Below are 21,863 nucleotides of genomic sequence, written 5' to 3' on the forward strand. Positions count from 1 at the left end.
AAAGGGGTGGGATTAACACGAAAAACATCAAACAACTGGTTCATTGAGAAATAATACAGTAATTAGGCAAATCACATTTCCAGAACTGGCACATAGGGATGAAAGTAACTTAAAGGGCTTACTCTGGAGTCCTGAGCAGGGGGCGGGGCCTCGACTGGAGGGGTGGGGCGTCAGCCGGAAGGGGCTGTGGTAGCCCCGAGCCTTTAGAGCCCCGAGCCCTTTAAATCGAGATTTAGAGGGCCCTGGGCTGTGGTAGCAGTGGCTGGTAGCCCCGGGCCCTTTAAGTTACTGTCAGAGCTACCAGCGGCAGAGGTTGCTCAGAGCCCCAGCATTTGGGGGCCATTTGAAGAGCCCGGGGCTCTGGCCACCACTACTGCAGCAGAGTCCTGGGCCCTTTAAATTGCCACCCGAGTCCTGCTGCTGCTACCCCAGGGCTCCAGCAGTAGGGCTCAGGCGATGATTTAAAGGGCCCAGGGCTCAGTCGCTGCTACCGCCCCGGTCCCTTTAAGTCGCCACCTGAACCCTGCTCCCGGAGCCCTGAGGTAGCAGCAGCAAGGCTCCTGTGATGATTTAAAGGGCCAAGGGCTCCCAGCTGCAGCTACCACAGTGGAGTGCTGGGCCCTTGTAATCGCCGCCAGAGCCCCAGGGGTCCCGGCCACCTCCGCTACCCAGGGGCTCTGGCAGCAATTTAAAGGACCTGGGGCTCCAGCTGCTACTGAGCTCCCCAGGCCCTTTAAATTGCCACCTGGGGAAGCCGTTCCAGTACGCCCATACACATGGCAACATGCCTGGGACTCAATTTATATCCTTTGCAAGCAAACCGACTAAGTCTTCTAGGTCAAAGCTTTCAATTTAGAAGCACTAGATTGCTTTTGAATCTAGTTTTAACTGCAGTCTAGCTTATACATTGTAAATTAAATTATTGTCTGAACAATAAATCCTTTGAATTTAACTGTATTTTCACCTCCAAAATTGGACTCCAGATATTTTAAATAGCAATATTCTAAGTAGTGAATTCACAGGGTTTGTTTCCTTTGTTCTCTAATGTCAAACTGAATTTTTCGGAAAATGGAACTTTTCTTCTCAACAGCGATGCACACTTACATGTTGATCTTTATTGTGATATATACATTTGTTCATTTTTCTTTCAATATTTTTCTCTTAGGCAGAAAACCTACTACTCGATGCTGACATGAACATTAAAATTGCAGATTTTGGTTTTAGTAATGAATTTACAATTGGTAACAAACTAGACACTTTTTGTGGAAGCCCACCCTATGCTGCTCCTGAACTTTTTCAAGGAAAGAAATATGATGGCCCAGAGGTGGATGTATGGAGTCTTGGAGTTATTCTTTACACACTAGTCAGTGGCTCCCTGCCCTTCGATGGTCAGAACTTAAAGGTACAGTTAAAATTTAACATCTCAATTTCAATTTGCTGACTTTTCAGCATCAAGAATATATATTCTTTTCTATTTAGGAACTGAGGGAGCGAGTATTACGGGGAAAGTACCGTATTCCATTCTATATGTCCACAGACTGTGAAAATCTACTGAAAAAACTATTGGTACTGAATCCAGTAAAACGAGGGAGCTTAGAAGTAAGTAATTTCTGAAATTATCTTCACAGCAAGAATGAACTACTTACTCCAATAACCAGACAGGACATTGTTTTTGAAAGAAAGATCCCACTTTATTTCTGTTGTAGAGGCCTGCAGTTCCTAGGATTGTCAGGAAGCATTGCAGATGGCAGTGCAGTTTGAATATGAGAAAAGGCCATGGAGTTTTTTCCCTTTCTTAACTTTTGGCCGATCAAAGGACCGTCACTTTAAGATCATTACAAAGTGCGAACTGCTTCCAGTTGACTTCTTGCAAATGGTTAAACTTGAAGCTAGTTCAAAAAAATGTGGAAAGCAGAACAGGGTTGTAGATGGCTGTTTTGGGGAACATTTTTTTTGGTTGAGGTAAAACAAAATCAGTGCGAAGGAATGCCCCAAGAGTTCTTGCCATGACTTAAAATTGCCAGCCTACTGCCTGGAGGGTGGAGGCAAGATGAATAGCTCTGACTATAATGGGAAATGAGTTTTCATTTGTCTGGTATCATAAACACGAATATTGAAAGCTGTTACAATGGTAAACTTGATAGTTGTTAGCTAGTTTTCCTTAATCTTGTTTTCTCTCCTAATTTCCTGAGCATTAATAATTTTATTTTTTGGTAACCAAGAAATAATATTACTAGTTCTGTCCTGTCCTTCAGCTAAAAATCTGTTTGATGAGAATTCACACAGAAATGAGTCATGCTGTTTTGTCTGTAAAAAATGTATGCCAGATTTACCAGGAGTGGGGAAATCTGGTTTTAAGCAGTTATTTAACAGTTTTGTAAGGTGCTTCAAAATGTACAATTTAGTCAAGTAGTTTAATGTAAAATGCTGCCACAGCATATGTTTGCTGATTGGCTCCAGAGATAGTGTAGTGTATTACACCAAATATTTTTTGTGTATAGATTTAGACCACAAATCTGATTGCCATTTTATATTGCTTTTGGAGATCTGTGGCAAAGAAAGATTTATTATTTGATAATGCCCATCCAGTATCCGAAATAAAAAGTACAATGGATGATAAAATGTTTGAGGTGCATTAGTCACTAGTGACCTTTATTTTATCTTCATGTGTTTGCTTTCCTAGCAGGGGATGCTGTTCCAGAGCATTCATCCCATTTAAGCAGTTTTTTCTTTCCAGTGTAGTAATTTGAGCTTTCTTGCATGCCTGGCTAGGAAGCATATTCATAGTGAGCTGTGCTTGTATACAGCTTTTTCTTTCAAGCTGGGCTTACTTTGTGATTTGTCACAAATATTTTTCATTTCCGACTAACTGCTGTGTTCAACAGTTGGATGGAAGCTGGGTAATGGCGTTTTCTGATTGGTAGATTGTAATAAATTACATTATATTCCTGCCTAGAGAATACATTGATAAGATGCAAGAAGCTGAAAGACTGACTTCAGAATGAATGGCTTCTTCCAGCCTTCCATTTATAAGTTTCTTTTTGTAAGGAGATTCAGGTCCAGCACTTGAGACTTAAGATTCTTGGAAACCCTGGAGGCATAACTTGGCTCCTTAGTGTTTGAGTATGACAACCATATACTCCTATTCTTTGAAACCCATCATTGTCCCTGTAGAGTGTTGCTGATGGCAGCCATACAGGAGCCTGCTTTTCTAGGGTAGAAAATGGGTTACCGCCAAATATCTGCAAAAAGGGAGTGAATAAACAGAGTCTGAGGCACTCTTGAAATGAAACATTGGGCAAGAATCCATCCTCTAATTTGAAGGAGAGCACCATCACAAAAATGCATTTTATTAATGAGATATGAAGTAGTATTTGGGGTGAAAAGTTTAGGGTACATGTATTGGAAATAAATTGTTTATATATCTTCCTCAGTGCTGCTTCTAGTCTTTTCAGCCTGTTAGCTGAAGGGACAAAATCAACTTAAAATTCACATTTCCATCAGAAAATGCTGCTCTTGTTACTGTTCCAATAACTATATATATTAATTGTAACTGGAAAAGATTTGAGAATATTTTTTTCTTTTTAGTTTGTGTGTTTTGACAGTATTTTGCTTAGTCAGCTTCACTCTATTTTGTTACTGGTCATTTTTTGTTTCTGAGCCATGCACTAGCATGACACTCTCATGCTGCTCTGGTAAGAGATCCAGTGTGTGGCTTTTTTCCCCAAGAGGGTGTTTACCAGGAACAGCAGCAGCAAAATTGGAACTGAAGAAACAGCGCCTTAAGTAGTAGGCTTAGCTCTTGGGCTGGTATGTGTTATGTAAATATTATAAACCTTGTTCGTGTAGGCCTTTTTCATACAAACAGGGAAACATATATTTTAAAAGTAGGAAAATGTTGTTTTACATTCACAAATGTTGTTGATGGGTTATATAGGGCAGTGTTTCTCAAATTTGGCCACCAGGAGCTTTTCTTGCAGCCATAGCCTCCTGGGCTGTGATGGGGGGAGGACAAAGTAGAGTCTTCTCGCCCTCTCTGTTGCTCCTGGATGCTGGGGCCAGCAGCAATGGTTGAGCGCTGCCCCCCTCTGGAGACACTTGGGGCACAACGCTGGAGGAGCAGGCAGCCAGTGAGTTCCCCACCTACCCAGGAGTGGTGGGGCTCAGGCTTTGGGCTTCAGCCCTGGGGTGGAGGGGCAGCAGGCTCTGGCCACATGGCTTCAGGCTCTGTCCCTGGGCTTCGGGCTCTTATTGCAGGGCTTTAGGCTCTAGCCCCCCACTGCCTCCCCCAACCCTGCATTCAGGGCTTAATTTGTCCCCAGGCTTGCCAGGGCTGAGTAAGTCTGCTGTGAACAGTGATACTTGTATGTTTGTCTGTTGTGAAAAATGATATTAACATACTAGCTAGCAATAAATAAATTACAATGATTTGGACATGTATATGTGCATATGTATTTAGTTTTCCTAAAGCTAATCAAGTATTTTAGGAAAAAGTGTGAGTGTGACCACCAGCAGGAGTTGGTGGCCACACTCTGAGGCCACCAAAAAAATTGTCCTGAGAACCTCTGATTTAGGGGCAGGTACACTACCAGAAACTACTTGGGACAACTTTAAATTGACAAGATTTCAAGCTCAAAAGAAATGAGAAATAGGGAAATTGCAACAGGGCAGATTTATAGTTATGAAGAATAACAAAATGAATGTTTTTGAGACTAACTAGTCTCAAACCAAGCCAGAACATTACTAGATCATCTTCCCTAAGACTTCAGGCAAAGTGCATTGCACAGCATCTAGTCAGTTGAAATGTAGTTTGGGTTGATGATCAGATTTTAAAATATCCTGACCAAAGCTGTTGCTGTACAATTAGCTGACCAAAAGCCAGACTGAACTCACTAAAAATGTAATACTGATCCTTCTGAAGCTAGATCATCTCCATATACTTTAAAAGTGCTTTACTGCAAGTGGGCTTTTTTGGATATTGAACAATAACTAGATAATACGTCTCAGTTAATGTACTTAATTGACAAAAATTAGTGAATTTTAGCTTAAAAACATTCTCATCTTTAAAAGATGGAGGACTAGATTAGAGAAGCTTTGAACCATAGATAGGAGAGGAACAAAACTAATAGCACTGCATCAGAAATGGTATTGGTCCAGTCATGTTGCTGGAAGATCTAGTGGAGATGGAGAGGAGGAATGGGATGCTTCTTAGAAGGGTGGTTTCTCTTGCCAAAAATATCATTGTACAAATAGTTTTGCATTCCTGATCTATTTGCTGAGAATACTACTAATGAACTGAAAGATTCCAACATCTTCTGTCTGTTGTGAACCTTGCAGTTGGATAGTAATAGTCCTGGCGACGATCATGTGATAAGACTCCTTGTAAATAATCACAGTCAACTGTCAGCTGAGTCTGTGGCCAGAAGACAGCAGCAGTTTGTGTCCATTAGCAAAAATAATTATGAAGATTATTTCTGAGGCAGAATTTTAATCGTATATCTGGTGGTCTTACTGTCAGCAAAACATTAGTTGGCTAATAAGCGAACTGACATCTGAATATCTGACATATCTATTTTAAGATTTTATTATTTGTACTATTAATAGTAGTAAGACGGATATGGGTCTTTAGTTTGGCAGCCATGTTACATCCTAGGAAAATTGAGCTTTTCCCTCTTAAGGGATTCAACTGAAGTGGTTTGGAAGTGACATTTTTGGAATCTATGGGGGGATGATAGATAGGTGGTCACATCTCTCTTTTGGCAACCTGGTGAGCGGCATTTGTGTCAATCTCCAAAAAAAGCTTTGCTGCCTGTCATGGTAGCTGAAGGATAAGTATTGTTTCTAGCCATTCAGCAGGAGGTAGGTATGTGTTTAAGGAACAAATTCGGTGGAGTTTTGAGATTCCCTCTGATTGTTCAGGAATGGCAAGGTGAATCAGGAAGAAATCTTCCAAAAATGCATAGATATAGTCTATAATATTAAAGATGGTTGTATCGCATGGAAATAGTTAAATGCAAAGTTCTTTCTTGAGATGAACTGTGAATATGTTTTGAAGAGAGACAATCCACAAGAAAAGATGAATGGTCATAGCCAGTGATAATTGCCCTAATTGTTTTGGAATAAATTGTTTTGCAGTAGCACATAGAAGTCTCAACCAAACTCAGGGTCCTGTTGTACTAGGTAATGTCCAAGCAGAGAGTGTGAGAGAGACAGATAGGGGAGACAGAGACAGGGACTGACCTTCAACCATAATGCTGATTTGACAAGTGTACTGTTTGTTTTTTTTTTTGTTTTTAAATCTGATTTTTTTGGGGGGTGATTTTTTTTTAATGCATGTTAAATCTTTTAAGGGGTGAGGGAGAAAGTAAGGAGAGGATGAATTAATTGGGGATGAATTAATTGGAACAAAGGAATGCTGAAGACGAGGACATGGAAGAAGAGATGGGGAAGCGAAGGATATAGAGGAGTACTGAGGGCACAAGGAGTTAAGAAGAGAGTGGGAGGAGGTCAGAATAAACAGCTCATCAGAAAACAATATAATGCCCAAAGTCTCAACCGTAAACATCAATCTGACGTCACCAGAGATACACTATTGCAGCTCCAGCTACACACGCTTAAGGGAGCCTTTCTTGGCTCCTGAGCAGGGTTATGGCAGCCACTGAGCCTTGTTTAGATGCTGCTTGACCCTTTTTGCTTTAGACAAATACGACATGCAAGTCAGCCTGTGTAACCTGTGTGTAAAGATGTACAGTAATAGAATATTCTTATGAGATAATGACAGCGCATGTTAGTTTCATTTTTTATTTTGAAAAGCCTTGTAGAAAAATTTAGAGATTGAAAGAACCTATTAAGCTGGCAGGGCATCATCTTAAGTTATAAGCTGCAGATAATTCCCTAAAAATTCCCTTAAACATCTGTCCTAATAGCAATCACTGTGGTTTGTTATTATGGTAACTACATAAAAGGGCAATTTATGTCTGTCTTTTCACCATGCAGATACTGGTAGCTTTTGAGCACTGCTGTGATACAAGATCTCCTTTTCTAAAGGTCCTATTCCTGGTTAGTTAATTGGCCAAGCAGTATTGTTGTTGTTCACATAAATATGTATCAGTTGATGCTGGAACTAAGAAACACATCTTGTTTTCTAAACCAGAGCTTACAGGGTCTGATTCAGTTCCCTTTAAAATCAATGGGAGGCTTTCAATTTACTTTAAAGTCCTAATTGAATAAACAGTGTAATGCTTTAGCTGAGATTTGTTTAATTTCCTAGCAAATTATGAAGGATCGGTGGATTAATGTTGGCCATGAAGAGGAAGAATTAAAGCCATATACTGAGCCAGAACCAGATTTTAATGACACTAAAAGAATAGGTAAGGATTTTCATATAATATGGAGATAGATGATAAATGTTTTATTGCAAATAAAACAATTTGATAGTAAGTGCCACAAAGGGAATTGGTTTATTACAAAAGTAAAATGTATTTGCTGTTTATTTAAATGAGAAACTTTAACTTAGTCATGGTGCCCTTTCTAGAGCTACTTTGTGCTTTGCCAGGTTAGGCATAGTTTAGTTTATTCATTTTAAATAGCATAGGCACAAAGTTTTCAAGAAAGTAGTAACAATGAGAACAGTGGAGCTGTAGTCTTCTCATTACTGAACAATAAATACAGTGTAAACTCATTTGGATTGTAGAATCATCAGTTATCCTCAAATTTTGTGTTTTCCATTTTCAGTGTGTATACATTGCCAGGAATCTCTAGGGCACCTGTCCTGCTAAGAATAAACTCTGCTTTTTATTTTTGTTTATTTTTAGACATAATGGTCACTATGGGTTTTTCAAGAGAGGAGATCCATGAGTCTTTAGTAAAGCAAAAGTATGATGAAGTCATGGCTACTTACCTGCTTCTAGGCAGAAAACCACCTGAAGTAAGTTTTATCTGACTTGTATCTACCAGTTTGAGTTCTAAACCTAGTTGTACTGAACACGTTATATTTGGGTTTTTTATTTTATATTCACTTTGTATAAGACTTTCAGAAATTAGTTGAGCTTGGGTTGGGTGACAATTCATTTATGCTCTGACCTTGCTTTGAAGACCTGGTTTAAGTGTGTTTTAACTAACAAATAAAATGTAATTATCTGCAATTTTCCACATTACTAGACAGTTAGCCGTTGTACGTGATTTGATGGTATTCAGGAGAGGCCCAAGAATGTAACAGCTGTGGCGTTAATTATTAGGATTGAGTTCCATTGGCAGGGGTGGTGGTGTATATGGAAAATGACACAGCACTTGGAAATTTAGCTCTATTCACTGTTGTCCATTGTGTCCATTAAAATTATGGAATTGGAGAGAGGTGAGAAATCTGCTACTCAAAGTGAAGAGACTTACCGAGGTCCTGATCCAAAACCCATTAAGTTCCCAAGAGTCTTTCTGTAGACTTCAGTGGGCTTTGGATCTGGTCCTAAGTGTTCTATGGAAATAACAAACATCAGTTTAAAAACATATTTACCAATAATATTCACTGGGCAAAGTGATGAATCCTGTGCAACCTGTTTAATTGTAAATCAGCGTCATCTACCCTTGGCTTCTCTTGGCCTTCTAAGAGCAATGTAGGATGAAAGAGGCTGAATAAAACTCTTCTGCAGCACTGCCTCAGCCACACCAAGAATTAATGGACATCAGATGATTATTCAGACCTTGAGAGGTTGGCTAATCCTACATGATGAACACATTGGGATCTGGCTGTTTCTTAGCAGTTTGTGATGCCACTGAGGAGTGCTACGCCAGGGAGCAGGAAGAATTTCTAGTTACTGGGTGTGTGATTTGACTTGGAAATTTTAAGAGGGACTTAAATCACAATTAATATTCCCACTCAGTCTGCTCTTGTCCCTCAGTGTAGAATTCTAAGTGACAAGTACGTTGTTCTAAGGATTAAATAATTACGGTATCTCATTCATTGACACATGCAAGGCTAGATGGTCTGAGGTTTGAATTTGTCTCTGTAAATGTATTGTTTATAAACTACTAGCTTTTATTATGCAGAAGAAATGGTGTGAAGTGACAGGAAAAATAACATTTAAACTTAAGTGCAATAAGTATTAACTGTGAGATACAACTAAAAAAACCAGAAAATATAGTATTTCACGATAGCAGTAATTCTTACAAAATACTGTGTTTGGGTACACTATTTTGTTAACTAGTTTAACTGAACAAGGGTTCATTATTTATTTTATTGTATTCTTAAAGAATAATGAGCCTCTTCATAATTTTTGTGAGTTAACCCTGTACTGGGACTGGAAACTTTGTCTAACTCTTGTGGAACTAGCAGAAATCTGAAGATAACTTGAGCTCTTCAGTGATCTCAATAGATCCAGCCACAGCTGGGACCTTGCTCATGGAGGAACTTTGTTTCCACACTGCCTCCTAGTGCTTCTCCACTTTGACAGCATGGCTTTGATATACCCATCCTCCAGTGCATTCTCTCACTAGTCACTGCCCATCCCCGAACTCCTGTATGTTGGTACAGAGGAGGAATCTGACGCATCTTTCCATCTAAGAAATCTGTTAGCAGTTAAATTTAGACAATTACTAACAGTTTTCTTTATAGTGCTTGTTAGAGACTGTGAAGGCAAAGGCTGGATTACCTAGGCCCAAAGAATGTGTTAAAGGCACTGAAACATCCTTAAGTCATTACTACTTGTTTTCCTGACCTAATTTCTGGACTTACTATTCCAAGTATGTTTGAAAATGTTCTGAAATTGTTGAGATATTAAAAATGTTATCAGCAGAAAAAAAAAGCCTTAAAACTAGATAAAGTATCTTAATATTGAGGTTCTCATGGTTTTTCTTTTAAATAATGCTCATTGTTCTGAGCTCTAATTGTACATTTAGAACAAGTTCATTCATGTTTAGGCAGGTGTAATTTGAGCACATTTGCAGAGGTGTTATTGATTTTTCACACTTCTGAATGGGCAGGATTAGCTTAAACAACGATAACTGAAGTTATGAAGTCTTGAAGAAAATTACATTTTAAAATAGGCTTTTTTCTATTTTAGCCTATGTAATTAGAAAGCCTGAATGACCAAATTAAGTGCTTAATATAGGAATCCTTCACTATATAATGATACGGTAGTGCTGATAATGTTAATTGGTCTACATTTCAAAAATATTTAAAATGCTTTCTTATGCTTGTAGTTTGAAGGAAGTGAATCCCTGTCCAGTAGTAACCTGAGTCAAAGGTCTCGACCCAGCAGTGACCTCAACAACAGCTCTATGCAGTCTCCTGCTCACCTGAAAGTCCAGCGGAGTATATCGACCAATCAGAAACAACGACGGTTCAGTGATCATGGTGGGGATGACATTCAAACAAGTAAAGTAACATACACAATTTAAAATCTGAGTGTGCAGTGTTTTGTGAGCCTGGCACTCCACCTCTCTGTGCATTTCTTGTGTGCCTCATCACACCACACCATGATGCTTCTTATCCGTATGAGCGCTTCTGTGGTAAATGTGGGCCAGCGTAATAGAATTGACCCTTTGGGGTTTGTTACTTTGGTGTAGCTATCACCTTTTAAATTCTGTATAGAATTAAATACCAGTTATAGTTTTGAATATAACAGAAAATTAGTTTAGTGTTTTTAAAAACACTGTATTGCAAATTCATAGTTTGTGGGAGAGATCATTAACGCCTGATCTGAATAAACTCCAAGAATGCAGGCTATTGTGTTTTATGCATTCTGAGACTGAAGGCCAAGTTATCGAGTTAGCCAGGGATAATCATGTTACAGAGTTATTGGGAAGCATCTTCAGATGGTAGTAGGTATACAAAATGGAGTAAATATTCACATTTTAAATATGAAAAGTTTAAAAACAAAAACAGGCAGTCAAATGCTAAAACTGTTTTTTACTGAAAAACTCTTGACCCTTTCCTCCTCCTACTTTGACTTCCACATCTCACCAATCCTGTTTCCCCTGTAAAGATCAGTAGTGGGGTTTTTTTCCACAGAAGTAAATAATACATTGGGGCAGATCCTCAGCTAATGCAAGCTGTCGAACTCCATTGAAATAAATGGAGTGGTATATTTTACACCAGCTGAGGATCTGCTCAGAAAGAACTGTTGAGGGGAGAGCTGTGATTCTCCCTACATAAGCATAAAGTAAATAAAATAGTTTTAATTTATTCTGTGGACAAAAGCTTTACTCATGGGTTGAGGAGAGTGAGGATAAGGGTAGGCAGACCATATGTCCAGTTTTAAGCAAAGCCGTCCTGCTTTTGTCCAGTCTGACACTAATGTAAAACCAGATGTGGCGTTATTCAGTCTCTCACATGGAAGACACCATTTTGAAGAGTGTGCTGCCTGTGTATGACCCCACTCGTGTTGTCCAGGTGCGTACAGCGATCCTGCATGCAGTATAACCTCGCACAGATGGTGATTGCAAGGTCATGCTGATGGAGATGAGGTCACACAGGCGGGAATGGGCCCATGCCATTCCCAAAAGTATTAGATTGTCCAGTATTCAGGGGATGCATTAGTGGCCACCCTAGAGTAGGGAAAGGTTTTAAAAAAATATTTGTTTTAATAATTTGGAACAGTTTCCCTTTTATCATTTTGCCCATCCCATTTTCTTTGCTTTGTTTTTAGCAAATTGATGGTTAAAATCAGTTAAAATTAGAACTAAAATATAAGTAGAAACTTGTAAATCAATACTAATATGAAACAGGAAGTACTGAACGTACACTACGTGTCTTCAAATTTGTAATGGAGACAGGTAGTTCAAATTTATTTAAAGATAATTTAATGTCTGTAACGATCACATTTTACAGGTAGCATATACATCAACCTTGCAGTCTTAGACATTCCAAAGGTTTTTTTCCACATGTAGAGAATCATACCTCAGAGTATATTGACTGAGGAAGAAGCAATGATTGTTTTTAGATAGTGTAATTTTGTTTTTATCTGACAGTTGGTCCATCAATTCCTCCTGCTGTATCATACACAAAAAGGGCTCAGGCAAATAGTGTGGAAAGTGAACAGAAAGAGGAATGGGACAAAGATGTGTCGCGTAAACTTAGCAGCACTACAGTTGGATCCAAAGGAGAAATAGCAGCAAGTCCACTTGTAGGTCCAGAAAGAAAGAAAGCGTCTGCAGTTCCAAGCGTGAGTGTTTTTAAATCAGCCGTGGCAATATCTGCTATGTGCTTGGCATCTTATATAGGCATTAGTCTTATATTAGTTAGCGTATAATCTGTTAACTGTGTATTTTGATAGCTTATTCCTGTGTACCAATGAGAAGCTATGCTGTATATGCTTTTTAAAAGCAATTTATTATCTTCTGTTATATCTGTACTTATCAGTTTAATATCTGATATGTCATTTGAGAACTGTATATTAAATTGATTTTTGAAACAGGAAGATGGAATAGAAGCTTGCTCTGTCCACCCCAGGCATCGACCTGATATTGTGGTATCTCCAGAAATGGACCATCTCCTTTTGGGGAGAATACAAAAAAAAGCTTCCAGACAGCTGTTGGACTACTTATTGGAAGCATTTTTTCTTCTACTTTAATATTCTAACCTAAAAATGTTGGCAGGCTTGTGCAATATCAAGGGTCTTCAGGGCATACAGTCAAAACTTTTTGCTTGTTACCTTTACAGGAATATATGATACTTCATTTAAAAGCATGAACTCATAATAAGAAAATTACTTGTAGTACAAAATCTGAGACTTTTGTAATGCGAATCAAACCTGTGCAGTCTTTTTCAAGAGAAGACAGAAACTGGTTAAGTATCAAGATAGTAGTGCTTGTACAGTGCAGTCAGGCAAAAAGTATCCATGTGATAGACTGTAAGAATTTGCTTTTTCCATTGGGATTTAGTACACTGGGACCTCCATGTTGGATTCCATGGAATCCATGCCACTGCTAAAGAAATTCTCTCTTCAGACAAAATCAACTTTTAAATCTGGTAAATTATAAAGATTCCTTCCTCTCACAGACAGTGTCTGCAATATGTCACACAACTGCTTTTAACCCTTCATTTTGTTTAAAAATCTCTCCCTGGGGGGGACTTGAAGTGGGGGCTGTGTGAAACACGTACTGGAACTTTTTGTCCTGTGAGATTAGATTTCATTGGATTGTAAATCTTCCATGCTTTCCAAAAACTGATTATGCTGGTGTGTGTTGTAAGCTGATATGTCAAAAACATTTCTTTGCTTACAGTGAACTAATTAAATGAAGTATCTTAGTGGTAGAGTGAGAAATTGATTTACTTGCTAATAAGCACTACAGTGATTGTTCATTATAAATCTGTTACTATTTTAGAGCACTTGTGAAAGAGGTTTCATGAGCGAGATTAAGATGTAGTGGCATCTGATATTACAGTTAAGGTTGAACCACCATTTCCTTTATAATTTCCCTCTAACTTGTTGGTAAATAATTTTTAACTTTAATTTGCCAAAGAGAGGTGGGGTGAAAAAAAATTCATTTTGAATCATTTTAAGGCTAATGTGATGGGAAAGACCTAGATTTGTTAGAAAATGTTTATTGTCCCTTACACACATTGATTCCCATTATGTAACAGTTTAGTTTAAAACCAAGTGTTGCAGTTGGTTAATCTATATTATAAAATAACATTAGATGAGGAAACCGTAAAGATTACTCAGTAGTTCTTTGCAGTTTTTGTTCTATGATGTGAGGCGGGGGGGATAAAGGAGACGGATGTACTGTATTCAAAACAGCATAACTTCAGTTTCTTTCAAGAGCAGCCTCAGCTTACTTTTAAAAGAGCATCAAAAATCATTGACTTGAAAATGTAAACTCCTGTACAACAATCTATACTTCAGGATTATCAGGGTCCAAAGGCCCCCTTGTTTGTAAATTTGGAGGGGGAAAAAAAAAGCACACTTCATATTTTTTACTCTTTTAATGATACATTTGTAAGCCTGAAACCATTTTTAAAAGAATAAGCAAAACCTATGAAACTTTCAAGAAAGTCTTCTTGGCTGTAAAAACTATGCATGCCATGGCACTGTACACATAAATATGCCTGTTTTTGTGCCTTTAACGTATTGACACATAAGCATAACAGTAGTACTTGGAGATTTTTAAGAGCAGGTTGGACAAACACCTGTCATGGATGGTCATAATACTTAGTCCTGCCTTGAGTGCAGGGGACTGGGCTAGAAAACCTCTCAAGGTGCCTTCCAGTCCTACGACTCTATGATTCTACTATACACGTATTTAAAATTCACAGCAGCTATCCCAAATGTCCCATTGTGTACAAGAGATTTTTTGTAATTTTAGAATGGATGAAAGTTTGGATCCAAGTGTTCGTGTGCCTTGTCCTTGCTGAAGTAACTGTCTTATGACCACAGCCTATTCCACACGCTTTCTTGCATTTACATAGATTGTGGAGTGTTTTAATTGGCCATGCTGAAATATGATCTGTATTAGTGTAGTATATTTTCCAAAACACTTTATAAGAGAAATTTACTTCAAATTTGAAATTGCTTGTCATGATATGAGCCCCCACTCTGAACCTTAGCGTCCAAAAGATGAGGTATCAGCATGAACGCCCCTAAGCTTCATTACCAGCTTAGATCTTGTTCTGCCACCAACCAGGACTTGCAGTGCCTGGTACACTCTGGTCCCCCCAAAACCTTCCCAGGGGACCCCAAGACCCAGACCCCCTGGATCTTAACACAGGGAAAGTAAACCCTTTCCCCCACCGTGCCTCTCCCAGGCTTCCCCTCCCTGGTTTACCCTGGAAGATCACTGTGATTCAAACTCCTTGAATCTTAAAACAGAGAGAAATCAGGCTTTTCCTCTCCCCTTCTCTCCTTCCTCCCACCAATTCCCTGGTGAGTGCAGACTCCCTCCCCTTGGATCTTACACAAGATAGCCAAAAATCAATCAAGTTCTTAAAAAGAAAAGCTTTTACTAAAAGAAAGAAAAAAGTAAAAGTTGTCTCTGTAAAATCAAGATGACAAATGTTACAGGGTCTTTCAGCTTATAGACTAGAGAAAATCCTCCCCCCCAGCCCAAATACAAGTTTCAGCAACAGAGATACAATCCTTCCAGCAAATACACATTTGCAAATAAAGAAAACAAACAAAAAGACTAAACCGCCTTCCTAATTGGTCCTTATTAAATTGAACAGAAGAGGCTCTTTCAGACATTTGGAGATATCTGCTTATATGTCTGGTCCCTCTCAGAACCCAGAGAGAACAAAAACCCCGCGAAACACCCCAAAACAAAGGCTTCCCTCCAACGAGATTTGCAAGTATCTTGTCTCCTGATTGGTCCTCTTGTCAGGTGCTCCAGGTTCACTGTTTGTTACCCCTTTACAGGTAAAAGAGACATTAACCGTTAACTATCTGTTTATGACTGCTCTAATGAGCTCTAAAGAAATAATTAGCTGTCAGAAACGTTTTAAAAATAGATTTTAGGTAGGGGAGCACATTTAACTAGCAAAAAAGAGAATTTTTTTCTTAATATTACACATTTATTTGGCACCCGTCACTATGGTGGGTGAGGACAAAATCCTCCTTAGTTCTTGTTAATGCCTGACTTCAGCTGAATACTGACATTGAGTACTGCAGTGCAGATTGAAAGATTTGTCATCATCAACAAAGGACAACAAATTGTAGGATTAAAGTGCTGAGGGCAACTAAATCTACACAGGGAAGCCCTTAAACTTGCGTGGAGTCCTGTTGACTTCAATGTCACTTCTATGTGGGTGTCCCAGTCGCACTGGATGATCAGGGCCTATAGGACTTCTTTATTGTGTGCAGAAATTGAATGTTAATAAAGCCAGTTTTCCCCTTAACTACACTTTCCTTGCTTTTATTCAGTGAATTTCAGTGGAGCCTATACAGCATGGTGATGGGAGCATTAGAAATGGATAGATGCTCCAATAAGTACTTTGTCAACAGGTTTAATTAAGTTGTTCTCTACATTTAATGTCTTCTCTCAGAGTCTAGAACAGTGGTTTTCAACTGGTGGTCCACGGACCATGGGGGTCCGTAGACTGCAAAAGATTGTTGTTACCATCGAGCAGTGGTTTTCAACCTGTCGTCTGTGGACCTGTGGGGGTCCACAGACTATGCCTAAGATTTCTAAAGGGAACCATACCACCATTCAAAATCTTTTAGGGATCTGCAAATGAAAAAAGATTGAAAACCACTGGTCTGGAATTTAGATGCCACATTGTTAAATCAAATATATTCTTAGATGCTGATTTGTGTCTTTCTGGATAACTTCATTTAAAATGTGTGTTAATTAACTGTATCTGTTATCGCTCATTTTTATTCTCCTCCTAGAACAACATATTTCCTGTTGGTGGAATGACCAGAAGGAACACTTATGTTTGTGAGCGCTCTTCAGATCGCTTTTCTGCAATACAGAATGGGAAAGATAACAGGTACTCTGTTGGCTTAGCCAAAAATCTGAGAGGTTGTGCTGAGGTATGACACAGGAGTTAAACATTTAGCCAATATGCTTATGAAAGATGCTGTGGTGTGGAGCAAGTTAAACTTGCAGAAAAGTTTGTGCCTGAATATTCGTCAGTCAGATTATGACAAAATTAGACAAATATTGTGATTCTGCCTTTAACCATCTCCATGCAATAATATTGTCAGGAGTAGCGCCATCACTTTACAAAGAGTACAAGAGAGAGACAGAAGAGTTTGCAATCTAAATAGACAAAACAATTCAGACACAATATTCTGGATGATCCAGAGGATGGCTCTTTTTTACAGTATAGCTGTGTGTGTGTGTGTGTGTGTGTGTGTGTGTGTGTGTGTGTGTGTAAAAGATGTAACTATTTAATTGGCATAAAAGAGCTTTGTGAGTCTTGCTTATCTCATTTGTCCCAAATATTTCTGTAATTGACTCTGCCCTTTTACTGTATTTGGTAGTTGGGGGTGATTACTGTGTATTAAATATTTTTTTAACAAAACATCTTGCACATTAATGGACACAGACCATTAAAATTACCTTTTAGCTTAAAAAAAAATTCACAAAATAGAAGTTGTAATTTGCAGTGTCTGACTTAAGTGCAAAGTATATCTATAAAATTTGTATGGAGATTGGTTTGAAGGAGCATACAAATTCTTTTGTATTTTTAAACACTAACCTACATTCGTATCAGTACTGTACTTAAATGTAAAACCGTAAAGTTGTAAAGGGTAGAAAAGCCCCATCATAGTAAAGCCAGTAAACGAACTATGTTTCCATTATCCACTCTTATGGAATCAATAGTGTTGGAAGTTTCATAGCGATCAGTTTTACTGCACAGGCAGTATTTTTCTCTGAATTCCCAAAGGATAGGGTTGTTAATTTTCATATATAAAGTATCATGTAACATATGAAAATGGCGGGGGAGGGGGAGGAAGCAATTTTTTAAAAATATTTTTTGTGACACTTAAAACATTCTAACACTACTATATAATTAACACAACAACACAGAAGAATGGGTTAGAAATAAGTTTTTGAACTCTTGGGGTATAATAGTGTAACCAGTTGATCGACATTTCCATCTGAATCTATAGAGGACTAGACAGCCATTATTTCCATGGTAAGAATTATATTTTGGTTACTGATGGGCTTCTTTGCTGCATATTAGAACTGAGGTGGTAGTTAAAAATAGAGGAAAATAGTTTTAAGTTTAAAATATCTAATAGATCGTAATTTTCTGATTGCACAAAATATTGATGATTTCTTTTAAATAGATTTAACTATATATAGTACAGTATATAGGCAACTTATTATTTTTTTACAAATTATTCTTAATTGCCCATGATTTTGAAGAGATACTGGATTTACGTTGGTCTCTGATCCATTTTTGACCTCTTCAAAGTTAAAATCCCAGACTCCCCCTCCCAGTGTATATCCCTTAATGCCAGAGCTCTTCTACAAGAGTTCTTGCAGGACCCAGGTACTAGTTCGCCGATCCTAAAAGTCGCAGAAAATGCTACCAGAAATGCTGCCCTGAATGAGGCTGCCTCTTGTCCAAATTGATGTATGGGCTCTAGGATCTGCACCAGATCCCTAAGTGTATCAACAGTGATGGGGCAATGTGTATTCTCCCTACAGCCAGTGCTTCGAGATCACCCTGCTAGAAACCTCCAAATAAAAACCTGCTACAAGGATCTTGGTAACTATTCAGCATATTGACAGACATAAGGGCCAACAGATGGGTGGAAATGGTTGATAATGTCACTTGCTAGCAGCACGGTATACTGCAGCACCTGTTCCTCCATACTGGGCCATATTGGTGATAGGCCCTCCCTGCTCCTGAAATTGCACAAAATGTATAGAACTCTCATAGCTATGATCATACTTGTCCCTGCCAGCTGCGTTGCTCTCGTGTCCTGCCATTTGTTCGTTCAAATATCCTGCATCTGGGTGACCCATTATCTTGTAAGCCTTGTAGTGCTGCAGGAACAATTTCAGAAGTAACTTCTCAGACTACTTGAATCAATTCTCTCTTGGCTTCCCCACCTCCAAATATAGCAAGTTTGCCACTGGGAGTGTTTGCTTCCCCAGGATCCACATTACTTCCCTGTACAGGGAATCCGTTTGGTAGGCAGACCACCCGAGGTGACTTTTATTTTTTACAGTTTATTATTCATTTTCTGTGATTTTCTTTTTAAGAGAAGGCTGGCTTTTTGTCATGTGCTTGGTTTCTTAAGAAACTGCATTTTGAAACTGTGGCTGAACAAGATTTTTTTCCTTTCACCTTTCGTGTGTTTTGGTTTTTGGCTTTTCTACAACACATTATTGTAACAATTTCTGTCTGGTAATTTAGCTTTGGGACTATTGTTTCTACTGCATTTTTGATGGATTTCATTCATGCTTTTTGAAGCTAAACATTTTACGTGAAGGGTCTAAATATTGTTGGACACAAAGTAGTTGTTTAGTTTTGACAACTTGAATTTGGTTTACAAAATTCATAACACCATAGTTCTCCATCCAGAGATACCCCTGAGCCTAATTTTTTGGGGAAACATTATAATTTACATTAGGTGCACATAAATAGGAGAGTTTTATCATCAGTGACTCCTTGTGCTCTTCAATGTGGCTGACAGACAATTCAGTGAAGTCCTGCTGCTGCTTCAGTCTGCTTAGTGTACAGAAGGCACTGTACTAGCACAGATTGCCATGCATGAATATATCATGAAGGGGCATGTTTAATTGAACAGCTATGAATGATGTATGGAAGAGAAGTAAAGGAAACTTATTTCTCTAATTTAAAAAAAAGAAAAAAGAATGGCATGGTGCCTTAGCTGTCCTAAGGGCAAAACCACCACTGTGTCTGTTCTAGGAAGTTCAAGAAGGAATGTTCTCTTGTTGAATGTACAGTGTTGTCATTTTAAGTACTGTGGCCTCATGGGACAGGACATGGGTTCTTGTAGTGGTCATGTGAAAACTTTGAAACCCCGTGTGTGAGATTAGACACCTATCTGAGAAGTATCTCCCCCTGGCTTGCTTTTATAGCTCTTAGAGCTTTTTTTCAGTTTCAAAGCTCATTTGAAAATTCTTATATTCAATTTTTTTTTCTTAAGTTGTAAAATTTTCCTACAGGGACTTCATCTCCTGGAGTTCTGATGCTGTGGTATTTTTCAAGTAACAGAATGCCTCTTAAAACTACAGTGCTTTCTGCCTTTGTCATATGCTTTCCATAGTGAAAATGGGCTCTTTTAAAGAACGAATGTATAACTTTGTGGTGGTTAAAGGTTACGGTAAAGCATTGTATAGCAAGAAGGTTGAAGTAATTTGTAGGGCGCTTAGACAGCATTGTAATAGCTGCCTTAGAAATACCCCAAAATTCAAATCCAAAATATGGTAAACATCATAAGACTACTTATGTCTTGCAATTTTCATGTCTGCTGATTTAACTTTTATTTTTTTTATGTAACAAAGCTAACTAGTTGATATTTGGAAAATTTAATTAGAAGTAGTCAAAAATGTTTCTTCTTACTGTAAAAAATATTGATCTTTAGTGGAAATTTGAATACCAACCAATTTTGTCCAAATACAGAAACATTTCAGTTTTGAAATGCTGTTGCATTACCTCACTGAAGTTGTAATATGGGTGCCTTAAATTCCCCTTCTCTACAAACCGGGCTCTTTGATCTAATTATATCACCATCAAAGCAATATTTAGGTATTTTTTTCTTATGACAATTCTAAATTTTCTGCAAAAAGCAAACACTTTCCCTCAAATCTTTGTTTTATTGAAAACTCAGTTTTCTGTCAAAGAACAGCTTTTTTTACTGGAAGTCTTTCTAGAACAGTTGGAGCCTGTATAATTTGTATAGAGTCTAGATCTCAGGAAGCATGGAAGAAACCCATTTATGTAGCAACAATTACTAAACGATAAGCTTGTGGAGTAGTATTGGTGACATGGTTGTAGTTATTGAAGTACAACAGGGACTAGAGAACTACGTTTTCTCTAATACTCCGTACTGAGTCCACTAGTCCTTTGGTTATCTGTGAAATAGTGGGTCCATAAATAGCACTTCTTGCAATCTATCCTGACTAGCTTTTAAAGTTTTATTGTCATCACATTTTTTTGAATAAGCAAAGTATTTAAGTAGTCAGCTTTCTTCCACGTCTGTCAGAATTCCAAGCTGTTTAACATTTGATCTCTTTTTGGAAGATTGATAGCTGTGAAGACATTTAATAGCAAATATGTAACACTGTCAAACTTAGCAAGCAAAAAAATTGAAGTAAATTACACTTCTACCTCGATATAACACCCGATATAACACGAATTCTGATATAACACGATAAAGCAGTGCTCCGGGAGGGGCGGGGCTGCGCACTCCAGTGGATCAAAAAAGTTTGGTATAATGTGGTTTCACCTATAACACGGTAAGGTTTTTTGGCTCCCAAGGAGAGCGTTATATCGAGGTAGAGGTGTACTTCTAAATGCAGTAGCTTTCTTCATTTTCTTGGGAATAATGATGTTTGCTATATTGCAGAATATGCACTACATCAGTGTGAAACATTCAAACTCAGAGGCAGCAAGAAGGAACGCAATATTGTTAAAATACTTAAATACAGAAATTTAAATCTGGGGAAAATATAGAAATTGGGAAGTCTCCACTTGCTAAATATTTGCTGTGTGAGTTTGACAGTAGTTGATTTTCTCTAGCTTACCTTAACTCATTGCTCTTTTTTTCTACAATTCAAAATAATTGGAGAAGGATTTACTTTAATATTTTAAGTTTTTGAATCAGCATGCTTGATTAGTGATGATACATCAGTATATTCCACCTTTGAAGTGTCTAACCTCCCCTTCCCCCACACCTTTTTATAATTTAGTTTCCTCAGTTATATTTATTGAGGACTAAGCCTGGACTGTCTACTCGGTTTATGCCAGTAGAGAGAGACTCATAAGATCCCCACTCTCCAGGGCTGGCTCCAGGCACCAGCGCAGCAAGCTGGTGCTTGGGACGGCCTATGGAAGGGGGCAGCACATCCGGGTCTTCAGCAGCAATCTGGCAGTGGGTCCCTCGGTCCCTCTCGGAGGGAAGGATCGGCCGCCGAATTGCTGCTGAAGAATGAAGCGGCGTGGGAGAGCAGCCGCCGAAGTGCTGCTGATCACAACTTTTTTTTCCCGCTTCTCTTTACCGCTTGGGGCAGCAAAAAAGCTAGAGCCGGCCCTGCCACTCTCCAAGTATGCACAAGGGTGCTTCCTTTGTGAAATTACCTTTTGCCCTTCCAAGGAATCCCTCTGCTGATGCTCCATGGTCCAAAAGAGTTTACCCTGGGGCTGTCCCCTGGCAATACCTCCACCAGTTTCTATGGGTCTCTGCTCTCTGGGAAACCCCCAACCCTCTAATCCCCACCTTGCC

The 21,863-nt window shown here is 38.7% G+C and overlaps 1 protein-coding gene and 1 non-coding gene across 7 annotated transcripts in view; both read left to right on the forward strand.

The window, feature by feature from the left end:
- Window positions 1–21,863, forward strand: part of MARK1 (microtubule affinity regulating kinase 1) — a 107,783-nt gene that overhangs the window by 71,260 nt on the left and 14,660 nt on the right. For 4 of the 6 annotated variants that reach the window (XM_050948511.1, XM_050948509.1, XM_050948512.1 and 1 more), the window contains 7 exons: window positions 1,166–1,402; window positions 1,480–1,599; window positions 7,271–7,370; window positions 7,815–7,927; window positions 10,195–10,369; window positions 11,965–12,157; window positions 16,322–16,420. In XM_050948511.1, the coding sequence (XP_050804468.1) occupies window positions 1,166–1,402; window positions 1,480–1,599; window positions 7,271–7,370; window positions 7,815–7,927; window positions 10,195–10,369; window positions 11,965–12,157; window positions 16,322–16,420 (1,037 nt within the window). The remainder of the gene's footprint in view (window positions 1–1,165; window positions 1,403–1,479; window positions 1,600–7,270; window positions 7,371–7,814; window positions 7,928–10,194; window positions 10,370–11,964; window positions 12,158–16,321; window positions 16,421–21,863) is intronic. The other 2 variants (XM_050948514.1, XM_050948510.1) reach the window with 1 other exon arrangement.
- On the forward strand, window positions 12,308–12,490 carry LOC127050394 (U2 spliceosomal RNA). The gene has a single exon (XR_007774210.1). It is a non-coding gene; the product is annotated as a U2 spliceosomal RNA (small nuclear RNA).

The sequence above is a fragment of the Gopherus flavomarginatus genome, chromosome 4 (assembly GCF_025201925.1).
Source record: "Gopherus flavomarginatus isolate rGopFla2 chromosome 4, rGopFla2.mat.asm, whole genome shotgun sequence".
NCBI lineage: Eukaryota > Metazoa > Chordata > Testudines > Testudinidae > Gopherus > Gopherus flavomarginatus.